Raw genomic sequence first — 15,937 nt, forward strand, 5'->3', positions numbered from 1 at the left:
AGAAGGAGATTGTTAGGTCCTTAGGCCAAAGTAACTCCATTTTGAAAATCAGCACCTGCCCTCCCAGACAGGCATGACTTTCCCGGTAGGTCCACCCAAAAGAGTCCCTAACTACTGAAACCACAGCAAAGACGTCAAGTAACAATCACAGGGCCAGGCAGGTTATTTTTTAACTACTGCATTGTACATGACTATGTAGTTAAGAAGTTTTTTCCTACAGGCTTCTGTGCCTTGCAGAGGGGCAGACTGGCAGACTCTTGTCAATAAACCTTTGCTTGAACTCAGAGATATGTCTCTCATGGATATTTGCACCAGCTGCCGTAACAGAGATGATACTACAGAGGAGGAAACAAATTCAACATCTCTACCCATTTTAGGTTCTTGAACTGGAGTCCTGCAAATTAGACTAAGAAGAGACAGGTTAGCAAACCAAAAAATAGTTTTATTAATGTGTATCACACTAATAACATGCAGGAGTACCCAGAGATGAATAATTCAAAGGTTTGGTTAGAGCTTGAGTTTATATAACTTCTTAGCAAAGAAACTAAGTGTTTAGAGAAGTGACAAGACAAAAGAAAAGGACCTTGAGTCTCTAGGGAAAGAATAGCTGTGTGAAACTAATGGTAGATAAAGGCTAGCTAGTGAAGTTTATTGGTAGATTTCTCTGCTGCCATAAGTCTGGAGTTCTCTCCTGTGAGAAAACTTATCCTTACTGATAGCGAGGGGAAGAGAGACACCTTTGTAAATTTATGTACTGCTTTTAGGCAAATAGGGAGGAGGCAAAGAGCTTTCCCTGTTTGCTGCTTTCTAATTGCCATTAGCTCAAAATAATTCTTATCAAAGAGGTATATTTGGGTGACATTTATTACAGTATGTGATAACATGGATCAAACTTGAAGACATTATGCTAAGTGACACAAGACAGATGCACAAATACTGTATGATTTCACAGGCAGTTTAGAAAGAGACAACTGTGGACAAGAGGCTCTCTGTAGTTTTTGAAGAAAGGAATGTTAAGACAGAGTAATGGGGCTACACAGCTTTAGGACTGGCTAGTTGGAATAATTTCAGCAGACTCCTAAGTGTAGGGACTACTCCTAGTTATTTGATACCTGGTGGAGTAGTTTGGGCAGGGAAATGGGTGTCCTTGAGTATAAAAGCCCAGTAAAGTAGGTGTTGGGGTTTGGAAACTGAAAGGTTAATTTGAGTATGAAAAGGGTGCTGTCTGGTGAGTCCTTTGCCCTCTTTTGGAATCAGCTAACCATGGGAGGGGTGGCTCCCTCTGATCCACAAGGCCCCAAGATGTCAAAGCACCAATATAGAAACCAGAAAATGTGGTGAATACCACACACAAAAAAATTTTTAAGTTATTTTAAAATTTTTCATGATCACAAAATGGTAATGAAATCCTTTATATATATTTTTTGTTGGAGATAAAATTTGTAATTTAGCAAATAACAAATTTGTAATTTAGTAAATATCAATTTTTAGTAAACACATAATTTACTAAATTACAATTAAAACTTTAATAAATTCCAGAAAAGCAAAATGATTTACATTCTGACCAATAATGTATGTATAGGGAACTTTTCCCTCAGATTCTCAATAATACAGGCTATTATCAGTTTTATAGTCAATTTGGGGAAAAAATGGAAGCAGTCGATCACTAAAAAAAAGTGACCCAATGTAAAAATATTAATATCAGACAAAAGAGAATTCAAGGCAAAAAGGACTTAAAGGGTAGAGACATATTTAATTCTGATAAGTTGCCCTCTACCAAGAAAGTAAAATAACCTTAAGCCTTTATGTATTATAATTAGGTAATTGCCAATGGCAATTTTAAATGATTCAAAGTAATATCTAATTATATAGCTTCAAAATACATATATACTCAAATACAAGGAGAAATTGCTAAATCTGTATTCATCATAAAAAACTTCAAAACACTTTTTTTGAAGATGGGCAAATTGGTAAGAATAAATAAGGATAGAGATTTGAATAATATAATTAACAAGCCTAACTTACTAGATACTGGGAAGTATATATTTGTTTTCAAGTTCCAGTGAAATATTGAATATCTACGAGCACACACTCAAGCATCCTAGATCTATTGCAAGTAAATTGGGACTACGGATTAACAACAGTTTTGATTATATCCTGAGGGGAAAGTGTACATAGAAAGGGCATGATGTTTCAATCAGGTTTTATCAACAGAAACAGGCCAGCCACAGGAAGAATGCCTTGACCCCCTGTGTGGCTCCCGATGAGGACCCCTGAACTCTGGAGCCCCCAGACTCCTGTCCCATCAGTACTCTCTTATTTCTGGGTTAAGGAGATCAGGCTTCTCAGACGTAGCTTGGGAAACGTCTCCTCCTAATCCAGAAGGGTAAGAAGATTTAGGACTGGGGAGGAACTGGAGTGAGAGGGTGGAGGGGGGACTGCCTGCAGGTGTGGGCCTGGGTGTGCAGAAGGCACCCGACTACAATCTCTCCTTCCGGGACCTGATCTGACTGAGGTCTGGTGTGTCCAGTGCTTCAAGGTTGGAGCCCTGAAAGTTTCTCCCTGTCACAGTGCCTGTGACACTGGGCACAGGGCTGTGAATGTGGACCTTGCCTTTTGGAGAGGTAGTATGCCAGACTGAGGCTGCATTTTATTTATTGGACCTGTAGGTCTGGAAGAGATCAGTTTGACCAAATCCCTCGGTCAACTCTGAAGAGGGAATGGCCATTGCAACTGTATGCTGAAGGTTTCTGTTTCCTTGTGCATCAACACCCAAGAAGGTAAGAACTTATTAACCTGCAATACAGAAATGGGGTGGGGGAACTGTCAGGGCAACAAATGCATGTTTTCCAGAGGAAATAAATACAGGCTTGGTTTGGGGACCTGTTTGAAAATCCCTGTTAGCTCATCAACTCAGCTAGAGAGGGTCTTTGCTGTGTGTGTTTCAGGATCTTCAGGTCCTGGGTAACCAATCTCTCCTCCATTTACTGGGTTCACTTAGTGGGCAGATAAATACTAACTACGTTTTTAAAAGACGACAATGCCAGGTATGTATGATGCTAAGTTGTAGAAGGACAAGGACTAGTGTAACTGTGTCACCTAAAAAGATGGTTCACTGGGAAGTCACCAGGCAGAGAGCAAAAGGTGCTAATTCAACAGTGTGAGGTATACCTAAGTTTTTCAGTTTTTCTCTTGAGAATTATTTCTTTTTCCCTTTCTATTCATTTTTTTTCTAGTGATTTCTAGAATATAATCTGCTGGTCTATATATAAGTTCACTTTCTTCTCTTAAGCAGCTGTAGGCAATAAGTATTTAGTCAGATGTCACTTTCTATTTTTTTCTCATATGGGAAAATATCATTAATTACTTTTTGGTTTGGGGGGGCACTGGATATTGACCCCAGGGTCTTGTGCATGTTAGGCAAGCTTTCCACCACTGATTTATACCCCAGTCCTCATTTACTAATTTCGAATCATTAAAGTTATAAGAGAACTATATAAGTTAAAAATGAGATTCTTGCCAGATATAGTGACACATGCCTGTAATCCCAGTGGCTCTGGAGACTGAGGCAGGAGGATCACAAGTTCAAGTCCAACTTCAGTAATTTAGGAAGACCCTGTCTCAAAATAAAAAATAAAAAGGACTGGGGATGTGGCTCAGTGGTTAAGCAACCCAGGGTTCAGTCGCTGGTACAAAAAAAAAAAAAAAAAAAATGGAGAGATAGAGAGAGAGAGAGAGATTGATTCTCCTACCCAGCTTCATTGTCACAAAATCATTACTATTAACAGTTTGGTGTATACTCTTTGAATTTTATACACTTACTGACTGATTTTTTTATATATAAATGAAAGCATGAGAGAATATTAAACATTACTGCATTATTGTGCAATTTTTTTGTTTTGCTTTTCAGTATTGAATATTGAATCCAGGGGTGCTGTAACACTGAGCTACCTCCCCAGCCCTTTTTAATTTTGAGACAGTGTCTTGCTAAATTGCCCAGGCTGGCCTTGAACTTACCATCCTCCTACTTTAGTCTCCCAAGTCACGGGGCTTACAGGTGTGTGCCACCATGTCCAGCTGCAGTTTGCTTTTCTTCACGTTACAATATATCTTGGGGACATTTTCAGAGGATTGCCATATGAACCTGCCTTGTTCTTTGTCATGGATGAAAACTATTCCATTGTTTTTAGCACACTATGATGTTTTTAGTTGATTCTGTACTGAAACCATTTAAAGTGTTTTTATTTTATGGAGATATTTTAGAAGATGCTTGAGGGTGTCATTTAAAAATGTTCCTAGTTTACACTTTTCATGACAATGGAAAACATTTGTAAAGTTTTCCCCATATATAACCTCTCTTCACCTGATGATAATTCTGGTAGAAAAACTATTATCCATATACAACAGAGAAACAGAGGCAGCCATGGAGCCTCAAGAAGGTATCACATGCACGTTGCTGTTATGGTTACAGCTGGGAGCCCTCTGCCTGCTTTCTGATGGTGTGTGGAAGCACAACCTTTTGTCCTGGGTGACCAGTTACAATCAGATGTGTGTTCTGATGGAAGACTTCATCACTTCCTCACTCTACAGGAGTGCCATATTTCTATCTCCAATAATGTTTTTGTAGGGCAAATGACTTCAAAACCATCTTCTTCTGCTACCATGTTTAGATTTGCAAACTCGTAAGAAACAAGGCACCAGAAGGCAAAAGAGAATTTGTTCAGTGATAGCCACTGATGCAGCAACAATCAGTATACTGCCTGCTGGTTCATGCTGAAATGATGTGACAATTTAGTTGCTCTTAAATTTGAGCCAGGGACATAGTTTTGATTGTTGGTATCTTAAAATAAATATGGTATCAGTTGATTAATTCATTGATGAGGTCAGAGCTTTCATAGTCCAATCACTTCCAAAAGCCCCTCTGAACATGAGTGCCTTCAGGACCAAACCTTTAGCATATGAAGAGTCTTTGGGAGACCCTTCCTACCCAAAATGTAAGAGGTCAAAGGTCATCATTCGAAGATGATGAAGATTGGCTCTGAAAATGCAGAAGTCAGTTTGTTTCTGGATTGTAAAGAAAAAGCCAATAGAAAACAGGATAGAGATGGGATGACAAATGGAAGGGGAGGAACACCTGGTGTGCTGGGTCTGGAAAGGTGGGAAGGAAGCTCTCACGTGATCACAGACAAGTTGGTCCTTCTTAACTGACACTTCTCCCTGAATTTCCCTGTTACAGATCCCCTCTTTCATCATCAAAGAGCTCCCTGCCCCTCGGATCTGCTCTCTGCATCTTGCAGGAACATTATACTCAAACTATGGGAAGCAGCACTTCTATCCAGCATCAGTTTGCTTTTCAGAATGCAGAAAAAGGTACGTGTTTCCCATGTTCTGGGTACCCCAAAGCCAAGGTGCATGTGGAGGGGCTTCTCAAGGTGGAAGCAGAAAACCATTACATTTCTTCTCAAGGCAACTCTGAGAAATCAGTTTCTTCTTGAAACATGACCACCAGAATGCTCAAGAGAACTTTATTTGAAAAAAATTAAAATTTTTCCAGAGAGTTAATGTCAACCCTTGGAGTTTATCCCCAAACTAACCCCATACAAGTGGAAGAAATAAAGATGCAGAAAAGGGAATGAAAAACATTCCAGGCAGAGAGCACAGCATGGGCAAGGGCTACGGGGTAGGACGACCTGAGGTATAAACAAGGAACTGAAAGGTCTGAAGTGAGAGAGAAGGAGGGTGACATGAGATGAGGAGAGTTCTATAGGAATTACCTGTTTAAAACACCCTTCTGGTTTGTGTGAAGATGAGTTGAAGGGTTAAAGTGGATAGAAGAACAGTAGATGGTCATTGGAGCCCTAGGAGTCAAGGAGATAGGCTGGAGGCAGAGTAAGGACAGAGCTCAACCCAGGGCCCAGGGCAGTCAGGAGGGACTCCAGCACTCCAGAAGCAGGTGGACGAGGAAGAACCTGCAAAGGAGCTGAGGAGAGGGAGCCAGAGGTGGCGAGGAGAGCAAGGAGCATCTGATAGCTTAGAAGCCAAAAGAAGAATGTATCAAGATCATGGTCAACCTCAGCACAAATGATATATTAATTAAATGACGGGTAAACATACCCTTAGATTTAGTGATGGGACTATACCTGGAACATTGATAGAACAAAGTCCAAGCTGAGGGTAAAAGTCAAGCATAGTGCGGGATGAAGCGTGATGGAAAAAAGAAAATGGAGAAAGGCGTGTAGTTGCTAACACTCTGACAAGTTCAGGTGGAAAGTTTTTTTGTATCAAACACAGCATCTAACAGAGAAACAAGATGTATCCCATTTGTTTACAATAAAAATGAATTTTAAAAAACCACAGCATCACTGTTATGTAACACATAGTGAAGAGTCAGAGGGCCTAGGTTCAAATCCTGGCTCTACTATTTACCAGCTGTAAATGCCATCCTTTTAATTTCTTTCGGCCTCAGTTTCCTTACTTTTAAACCAGGGAAAATAATAAGAATATCTCACCACATATGTTTGTTATGAGTATTAAATGAATGAGTTAATATTCAGTACTTAGCACAGTATGTGACTCACATAAGTATCCAAGTATTAGTTACCTTTCGTACCAAATTTTTTGAATGGTTTGAAAATAAACCAAGTTTAGCGGTTTGTGAATGTCTGAAGGATGGGATGAGGAAGTATTCATGGACTTCTGTGATCCTGCCAAGATGGGGCATTTCCAGAGAGGTGGGTGGGGGAGCTTTTGTACCCTTTGAGGGTTGTACTGAGAGTTGAAGTAAACAAGCAAAAATTATTATAAGATAAAATTCAAAGTGACTTTTACCTTTTGGGAAAGTAAGTAGTTTGAACAAGTCATGAATATCCTCCTAAAGTGCAGACTAACCAGCCAAGTGTGGAGGGGAAGATGTGTAAGTCAGGATGATCAGAGTGAAGGGGAAAGAGGGTAGGTGTTTGAGTCAGAAACCTGGCCTCCTGCCCTGCCCTTCCCTAGCTGTGTGTTACTGGCCAAGGACACCATGTTAGTCAACCTTTCATTGCTGTGACCTAGAGGCCCAATACGAACAACTTAGCAGAAGGAAAGTTTGTTCGTGACTCACAGTTTCAGAGGTTCAGTACAAGGTCAGCAGCCTCCATGGCTCTGAGTCTGAGGTGGGGTGGAGCAGAGAGAGATCAAGGTGCCAGGGATAAAATATAAACCCCAAAGGCATGCCCTACCTGCCAGTAGTGACTACCCACTTAGTCCATTCCAAGTAAGATAGACTGAATTGTTTACAGCTCTCGTAATCTAATCGTTTCACCTCTGAACACTCCTGCATCAACACAGGCACTTCTTGGGGGCTCCTCATATTCAATCCATAACATGCTGTGTGCCACCCATGAAATTCAGATAGTAAACAAAGAGTGATTATCCTTGGAATGCTCACTACATGCCTTACATACATTATTTTATTTATCTATTTAACAACTCTGTTTGATTAATCTCCATTTTAAAGATGCAGATATAAATTGCCCCTGCCACCTTTCAATATTGTCTTCCATGAAACAGTGTATATGGAAGAACTTTTTAAACCATGACCTGCCAGTTAAATGTGTTATTTTTAAAATTATCTTTGGAAAAGTCAGTGTCAGGCTGTGATGGATGTGTAGGGCAGTGGGCACTTTGAAACCCTGAGGGTGTCTCTCTTTGTGTCCCTTCTGCACATTCATCTGGTTCCTTTAACTGTGACCACACAAACAAGTCTATATGCAGGCCTATGGGTCTCCCATGAGGAAGATGGGGGAAGGCTCAGGACTCTGAGGAAAGATTCAGAGACTTTGACTAACTCACCTTTGAAAAGTCTGACCTGTCAATGTGGATAAGGGGACAGTGGAGAAAGAATAGCATCTAAGGTCCCTAGGGTGAGGAGATCCAGCTCATACAGAAGCTGGCCCTGCCAGAGGAGCACTGAGGGGGAGTGAGGATGGGCACAGAGCTGAGGGGAGCCTGTGTTGGGGCAGCACCAGCAACAGCACCTGGTTTGCCAGAGCATCTCTGGAAGCTGTTGGCTTCCGTGCTTCCTCGTGTGGCAACAGGCCCAGCTCATTCTGCCTGGTCTTTGCATCAGATCAAGAGCAGCTATTTCTCCAGGGCTCTGTGGTGTTCATTGCTACCAGGGTGGTTGTCCTTTCTAGGTGTTTTCAGTCAACAGATCCTCAAAACAGGCATTATTTAAAGAGAAACAAACGTGGCCAATTTAGGATGACAATATTTTCACTTAACAGCCTTGATAATTATATCCACTTTCTCTTTGTTAAACATTTCCATAATAACATTAACATAATACTGTTTATCCTACAATTTGTACAGTTTCAGAACAACAATAAAAATATGAAAATATGGTTACTGGAAACTAAGATTTCTCTGTAATTTTTTTTTTTTTAATTTTTGGTTCAAATATATCCTTTTGGGGATAAACAAGTTTCTGAATTTTCAAGTTATTTGAAATAACTTCTTTCTGTGTGGTGATGCCACCACCTTATACAAGTTAGGTTCACTTTATCTTTTGCTTTTACTTTTTATAGACTTTTCGTTTTTCATTTTTATTTAAATTTGTTTTAAAAATTTAAAAAGCTTTTATGTCATTCCTTTTCCAGTTACATACTGCTAGGTAAAAAAATCACTCAAACAATAAAAAAAATATCATTGCAACATTTAGAGGCTCACAACAATTACTTTATTCTGCTCGTGTCTTTGTGGGTTAGGGCGTTGCCAAGGCCAAGGCCTAGCTGGGTGTTTATATGATGCTCAGTGCACCAGGGACTGGAGACTCTTCTAAAATGGCTCTTTGCAAAGCATCTGGCTTTGTACTGTGCCTCGGCCTCTCTCCCCACGTAATACCACATCTAATACCAGGCTTCTCTCTGTGTCTTGGGCTTCTCACACCATTGGTGGTTGGTCTCAGACTAGTCAAGCTCCTCTCATGGCAGCTAGCTTCCCCAAGGTGTCAACTGAAAAGCAAACTCCCAGAAGCAGGAAGCAGAAGTGGTTAAGTTCTTAAGATCTGAGCCTGGAGACCAGCACAGCCTTATTTCCACTGCACTCTCTCAGCCACAGTGGTCAAAGGGCCCACCTAGATTTGAGAGGAGGAGACAGACCCTGCCCCTGGGTGACAGAAGTATCAAAGAATTTGCTGTCATTTTTAGTCTTCCACAGTTTCAAAGTCAAATCTACATAAGGTACATGCTCAGAGAAGTAAAATTTTTGTCTCTGTCCTCTACACTTGACTTCTTCCACCTACAAGTGATTATAAAAATGTGGGGGGGGGGGTATTTTCCCAAAATAATAAGCATAGTGTGTGTGCATTTCATTTCCCCTTTCTTAGATAAATGGTAGTATCCAATGTACCCTATCCTATTCCTTGCTTATTTCACTTAATAATATATTCTGTAGATTGTGCCCTAGCAGAAGAGATATCCCCTCTTCCTTTGTATCTCTCTACACTCCATTTTGTTTACTCAACCAGATCCCCAGATAACTGAATAGTTTACAGTGCTTTTCTATTACAAATTGTGCCTAGGATTTTTCATATTTTTGTCAGTTTATTTGTCATAGATTTCTTTCAATATAATGGAATTACAGGGTCAAAGAGTAAATCCATGTGTAATTTGGTCAGATATTGCTAAATTCTTCTTGAATTGCATTTCCACCAGCACCTTAGTATTAGTTTGCTAGGGCTACTGAAACAGTACCACAGACTGGGTGCCTTAAAGCAATAGAAATGTATTTGCTCACAGTTCTGGAGGCTGAACATCAGCGTCAACATCGTAATTGTGCCTGGACTTTCTCCCCTGGGCATGTTAACGAAGGCCTTTTTGCTGTGTTCTTATGCGGCTTTTCTCTGTACACAAACCTCCCTGGTGTCTCTGTGTGTCTATGTTTCCTCTTCTTATAAGCATACCCATCACATTTGATCAGGGCCCATGGTAATACTTGATTTTAACTTAATCACCTCTTCTAAGGCCTTCTCTCCAAATACCATCACATTCTCAAGTACTAGGGCACCTTAGTTTCAACAAATGAATTGGGGTGGGGGCATGCACTTCAGCCTGTGAAAAATGTATCAGAATGTCTGTTTCCTCCCAGCCTGGCTAACAGAGTAAATTGCCAAATTTTATATTTATGACCATCTAATAGGTGAAAATACGTCTCTCAGCAGTTTTAACATCTCTCTCTCTCATTAATGAGAGACATTTGTCTCTTTTTCCTCAGGACTATCTCTTTATGTCTCTTACCCATTCCCCATATAATTGTTATTTTTCTTCTTTATTTTTTTGAGTTCTTAATATAGTAGGAATATCAACTGCACTTTTTCCCTATTTGTCTTTTTTGTGAACCCATTTTCGGGTTAGCTTCAGCTCTGGATTTCCTTACCTTGTGACAAGAAGGCAACTCATATATGACACAGGCTGAGACTTCCTCTCTCGCAGGGGACTCTGTGACTGAGTTTAGGAGGCAGAGATTTACTGTTCCCACTAGGAACAGAAACTTCCCCAGCTCTTGCCTTTTTGAGGACAGTCAGTTTCAGTGCCAAGCAATCCACAGGGCCCAGGGACTCCTCCCATCACCACAGTGTGTTAACCCCTGGCTACCAGGACTCTCTGGTCCATGTTTCTGTGGGGGCTAACGGATGTCAGTTCCTGCCCGTGCTTTCGGCTATCGATCCTACCCTCATTTCTGGCACTTAGAGATTTCTTTTATTTGTTTTGACTTCAGTTATCTGTTAATTTTTCCAAATCATTTTGTGCAGCATTTCTCATTTTTGTTTTGTTTTGCTTTGTTTTTCTGGTGCCAGGGATGAAACCCAGGGACTCCTAAATGCTAGACAAGCACTCTACAACTGATCCACAATCCCAGCCATATGCAGTGTTTTTTTTTGTTGTTGTTGTTGTTTTGTTTTTAATGTTTTGTGGGGATGGGGAATTCCACATATGTATGGAAGCATGCCATTTCTAACAGATACATAAAAACTGTCTACTACTTACGAGGTTGACCTCAGCTAACCTGCAGGGTTTGTTTTTTAATCCAGCTTTATCCACAAATAGTCCATTCATCACCAGCAGCACCTGGGGTTAGTTATATACATGGTCTGGGTAAGAGGTGTCCAAGCACTTGGCCTTGTGCTGTTGAAAACAAATGATTGACTGGCAAGGTGGCCTATGCCTGTAATCCCACTATATTCGGAGGCTGGAAGATCGCAAGTTCAAAGTCAGCCTCAGCAACAGTGAGGTGCTAAGCAACTCAGTGAGATCCTGTCTCTAAATAAAACACAAAATAGGACTGGGGAAGTGGTTCAGTGATTGAATGCCCCTGAATTCAATCCCTGCTACTAAAAAAAAAAAATAAAATAAAATAAAAAAAGATGATAGGATAAAAGATCTCAAACTATCCTGCACCTCATAGTACCTATCTCAATTAAAGGTTACCTAGACCCCAGCTAGAGAACTGGGAGGAAGAGGAAAAGTAGCCAAAACAAGACTGAAGATGTCTAGTTGTTGGCAGCACTTGCCTTAGAATGTTGGGGGCTAAGTATTAGCAAACAACCTCCATGTCCATGATGTTCCTCAGTGGATCTTCACCTTGGTGCAAGTAATAATTATGAGTGGAGTTCATTGATTCCTTCTGGGATTATACCTGTAGAAAATCTGATGTTGCAGGTCTAGAACAAGGTGCAAAAAATCTCTGAACTTACCAAGAGCTCCTACAGAATCTATAGCACCTATTCTGCACATTTCATCCATGATTCTGGATATGTTTTTACATAATTTGATTGGTAGGGCTTCAACCTCATCATTTATTATTTAGCAAGTACCTTTGAGAAATACTTACAGTATGATTTTTTTTTTTAATTTTCACAGGAAATTGAAATTAACTGTGTTTAAATTCTTTCCAGTTTCTCTTTTCTCACTTCACCATCATCTTAAGGAAATCAACCAGAAATCTATCAACTCTGTAATGCAAGCTAAATATATTAAGTCAATCTGTCTACTATTCACGAGGTTGACCTCAGTTAACCTGCAGGGTTTGCTTTTTAATCCAGCTTTATCCACAAATAGTCCATTCATCACTAGCAGCCTATCCAGGCACAGGAGCTTAAGAAGAATCCAGTTACTTACGTAGAAAGCTGTCCCCTTCTCTAACAACAATACTTGACCATAGGGCCTGTGTTAGTCAGCTTTTGCATCACTGTGACCCAGATACCCAACAAGAACGATTTAGAGGGGGAAGTTTCTCCATTCATGGCAGGAGAGAGAGAGGCGGGGGTGAGGAGAGAGGGCTGTGTGGTGTTGTGGGGAAGATACACCCTTGCAGGGCATGCCTCTGGCAACCCACCACCTCCAGTTACATCCCACCTGCCTACATTTATCATCCTGTCAGTCCATTCCAACTAGGATGTACTGAGATTCAGTCTATGGTGACAATACCAAATGTCCTCCCTCACTCCCACACCCACATTATGCCAGTCTTCCAAGGTGCTGAATTCTTAAAATCTCTCTAGTTTTTCTCAGAATGCTCAGAGTACAACCTTTCTGTCTATACAGTAGTGACCCCTTATCAATGATTTTACTTTCTGCTGTTCGTTATCCATAGTCAACCACAGCCTGAAAATATTAAATGAAAATTTTCAGAAATAAACAATTCATAAGTTTTAAATTGCATGCTGTTCTGAATTGTGTAATAGTGTCCAGCTCCATCCCACCAGGACTTGAATCATCTTTGTCCAGTGGATCCATGCTGTATACTCTACCTGCCCACTAGTCACTCAGTAGTCATCTCAGTTGTCAGATCAACATTGCAGTGTCACAGTGTTGTTGTCAAGTAACTTTTTTTTTAAATTTAATAACATCCTCAGAGCATTAGAGTAGTAGCAATTTGGATATGCCAAGAGAAACTGTGAGGTGCTTCCTTTAAGTGAAAAGGTGGAAGTTTTTTACTTACTAAGGAAAAAATAGACTACATAGGTTTCAGTACTATCCACTGTTTCAGGCATCCACTGAGGATCTGGGAATGTATCCCTTCAGATAGAGGAAGGGGCTAGTGTAACCCATAAATATTTTCATCAATAAGTGGGAATTGATCAAACCTCCAAGAATGGTAAGAATGGAGGTGAGTTTGGAATAGGATGGAGGAAAAATGTGTAAGATCAACAGTAAGTCAAATATCTTCCTGCAGGCATCAATGGGTAGTGCTGTCCCCTTCATTTTGTCCCCACATGTGTATTGGGAGAGAGTCTGGGTGCCATCTTTCCCCCGCTCCCCATCCCCAGCCTGGGGAGTCCCAGATCACAGGCTCGTATCTCCATCTGTGTCACAGCCTTCAAGGCAGCGACCCTGATCCAGAGATGGTACCGGCGCTACGTGGCCCGCCTGGAGATGAGACGGCAATGCACCTGGAGCATCTTCCAGTCTATAGAGTATGCTGGGCAGCAAGACCAGATCAAGGTGCGGTGGAATGAGTCGGGGCTGCCTCTAGCTCCGCTTTCCAGCCCTTGGGCAGCAAAACCCAGGTGCTCAAAAGGTGCATCTAGTCTGGACCTAGGTTCTCTTTTCCCTTATTTCTTTTTCTAAAAATTAAATTAAATTAAATTTTTTTGTTCATTTTAGATATACATGACAGTAGAGAGTATTTTGACTTAGTATACATACATGGAGCATAACTTCCCATTCTTGTGATTGTACAGGATGTGGAGTTTCATTGGTCATGTATTAATATATGAACATGGGAAAGTTATGTCCAATTCATTCTACTGTCTTTCTTATTCTCATCTTTCCTCCCTTCCCTTCTTTCTTCTTTGTCTAATCCAGTGAACTTCTGTTCTTCCCTCTCCTCACTCCTTATTGTGAGTTTAGCATCTGTTTATCAGGGAGAATATTCTGCCTTTGGTTTTTTGGGACTTATTTCACTTAGCACGATAGTTGCCAGTTCCATCCATTTACCAGGTCTCATTGGGTTCTTCTGCAGCTGCATGATTTCTTCAGCTACCTTATGGATCACTTCACCCCCAGCAGCCACAATGAGAGTGAGTATGGACTGCCTCCCATCTTATGGTCATAGATGTCAAGGTCTGGTGGAGGATGCACGGGGATTGAAACCATGAATCTGGTGAGAGTCGTGAATGAGTGAGGGGGCTGACAGCAGATTGGAATTTTATTCTGGGTTCTCCCCCAAACACACCTGGAAACAAGAGTTAGGTTGTAAGGAGTTTGTTAAAGTGCAGAAAACACTGAGTGGGTGGGGAGGTCATGAAAGGGGAGGCAGACAATAAAGGGTGAGTTACGCAGTCGGCAGCTGGGAGTGGGGCCGGAAATAGCACAGAGCACAAGCCTCAGAATGAGCCCACCTGCAGGCAGAGGGAACTAGGGTCTGTAGATGTCAGCGCTTGTGTCACTGATTGGGGACAGGTTTGGTTGCACAGTCTATATGGCTTGCTACATGATTCCCTCTGTGGGTCCAGGAGGGAAGCCCTCACCGCAGGCTACAGAGGCCGAGGCAGGAAGCTTGAGGTTGCTTCAGAGCACAGAGAGGTCTGAATTTGGTCGTGTTCAAAGAGAATAAAGGCCTATTAACTCTTCCTACCTTGCTTGTGCCCTTTCCTCCTGCTTAAAAACCCAAGCCTCGCATGTCTGTACTTTCTCAGCTTGACACATGTTGATCTTTTCAAACAAAAATAGAGTAGATCACCAGTTAATGTCTCTTCATTAACATGAAAGCATAACCTTGCCTCTGCCCATCCTCAGGTGTCCTCATTTCCCTTTTCCTTCTCCTTTATTGGAGCTGATGTCAGTCTGGCCAGGTCCTGCTCCAACTTCAGTCCAGGGAAGAGACTATGTTCTGAGGTGTTTTGGAGTGCATGTCTGATCGTAAGTCAGCTCACCTTTTCTGTCCGGACTAGGGGACTTCCTGGACCGCATGTTCACTGAGGAGAGATTCCCCCAGGATGCCGAGATGGAGAAATACAGTGACTACGAATCCATAGAGGTGCCAGACAGTTACACGGGTCCACACCTCTCCTTCCCGCTCCTCCCTGACCATGCCACTGCCCTGGTGGAGGCTTTCAGGCTGAAACAAGTAAGCTCACCTGGGGAGACTGGATCCCCACCCACTCCATGTCATGTGTAAAGGGAGGCCAACTGCAGCACAGAAAGAATGGCCCTGGCCTTAGGGTGTCCACATCATGTGCAAAGTGGAGAGACTGCATGTTCCCTTTGCTAAGCCAGGACCCTTGGTCTTTCAGCCAGTTTTCATGATTGAAAGCTCCCCCTGATCATGTAATCATCCTGCAGATGATTATTGAGCACCTCTGTGTGCCCCATGCTAATTCTGGGCACTGTGGCTACAGCAATAAACAAGACCCATACAAACCCCTATCTCATGGGGGAGGCAGATAATAAATAACAAATAACAATAAAAAGTCAATTCTGTGGTATGTTAAAAGGCAACAAAAGCTGTGGAAAAGAATAAAGTTAAGTTGTGAGTGGGAGGGCTAGCAATTTCTTAGAGTGGCCTGGGAGGGTGATTTTTGAGCAAAGGCACAAGGTGGTGCCTTGTGAATATCTGGAGAAAGCATGTTTTAGGCAGAGGGGAAGTGGGAAGACCCGGAGGCAGGAACTTGTCTGGACTGGTCAGGTGCTTCAGGAAGGCTCCTTCGTGAGGGAGCCAGGGGAAGAGGAGATGAGGTGAGGCAGGTGGACATTTTATTCTTCTGAGACAGATGAGGAGACATTAAACAGTAAGCAGCTTCCTTTCAAATTTTATGTATTTTGGTACTAGGAATTGAAATCAGGGGCACTTTACCACTGAGATACACCCCCAGCCCTTTTTATGTTTTATTTTGATACAGAGTCTGAGTTGCAGAGGGTCTTACTAAGTTGCTGAGTTTTTCAAGGCTGACCTC

General features: G+C 41.6%; 1 protein-coding gene across 1 annotated transcript in view; it reads left to right on the top strand.

Moving 5' to 3' along the window:
• The first annotated feature begins 5,170 nt into the window (after positions 1-5,170).
• PPEF2 (protein phosphatase with EF-hand domain 2) overlaps positions 5,171-15,937 on the top strand; it is a 32,012-nt gene continuing 21,245 nt past the window's right edge. The window contains exons 1-4 of the mRNA XM_079153511.1: positions 5,171-5,370; positions 13,357-13,484; positions 14,005-14,062; positions 14,936-15,111. Of these exons, the coding sequence (XP_079009637.1) occupies positions 5,316-5,370; positions 13,357-13,484; positions 14,005-14,062; positions 14,936-15,111 (417 nt within the window). The 5' untranslated portion in view covers positions 5,171-5,315. The remainder of the gene's footprint in view (positions 5,371-13,356; positions 13,485-14,004; positions 14,063-14,935; positions 15,112-15,937) is intronic.

This window comes from Sciurus vulgaris, assembly GCF_902686455.1.
Source record: "Sciurus vulgaris genome assembly, chromosome: 9".
Lineage (NCBI taxonomy): Eukaryota > Metazoa > Chordata > Mammalia > Rodentia > Sciuridae > Sciurus > Sciurus vulgaris.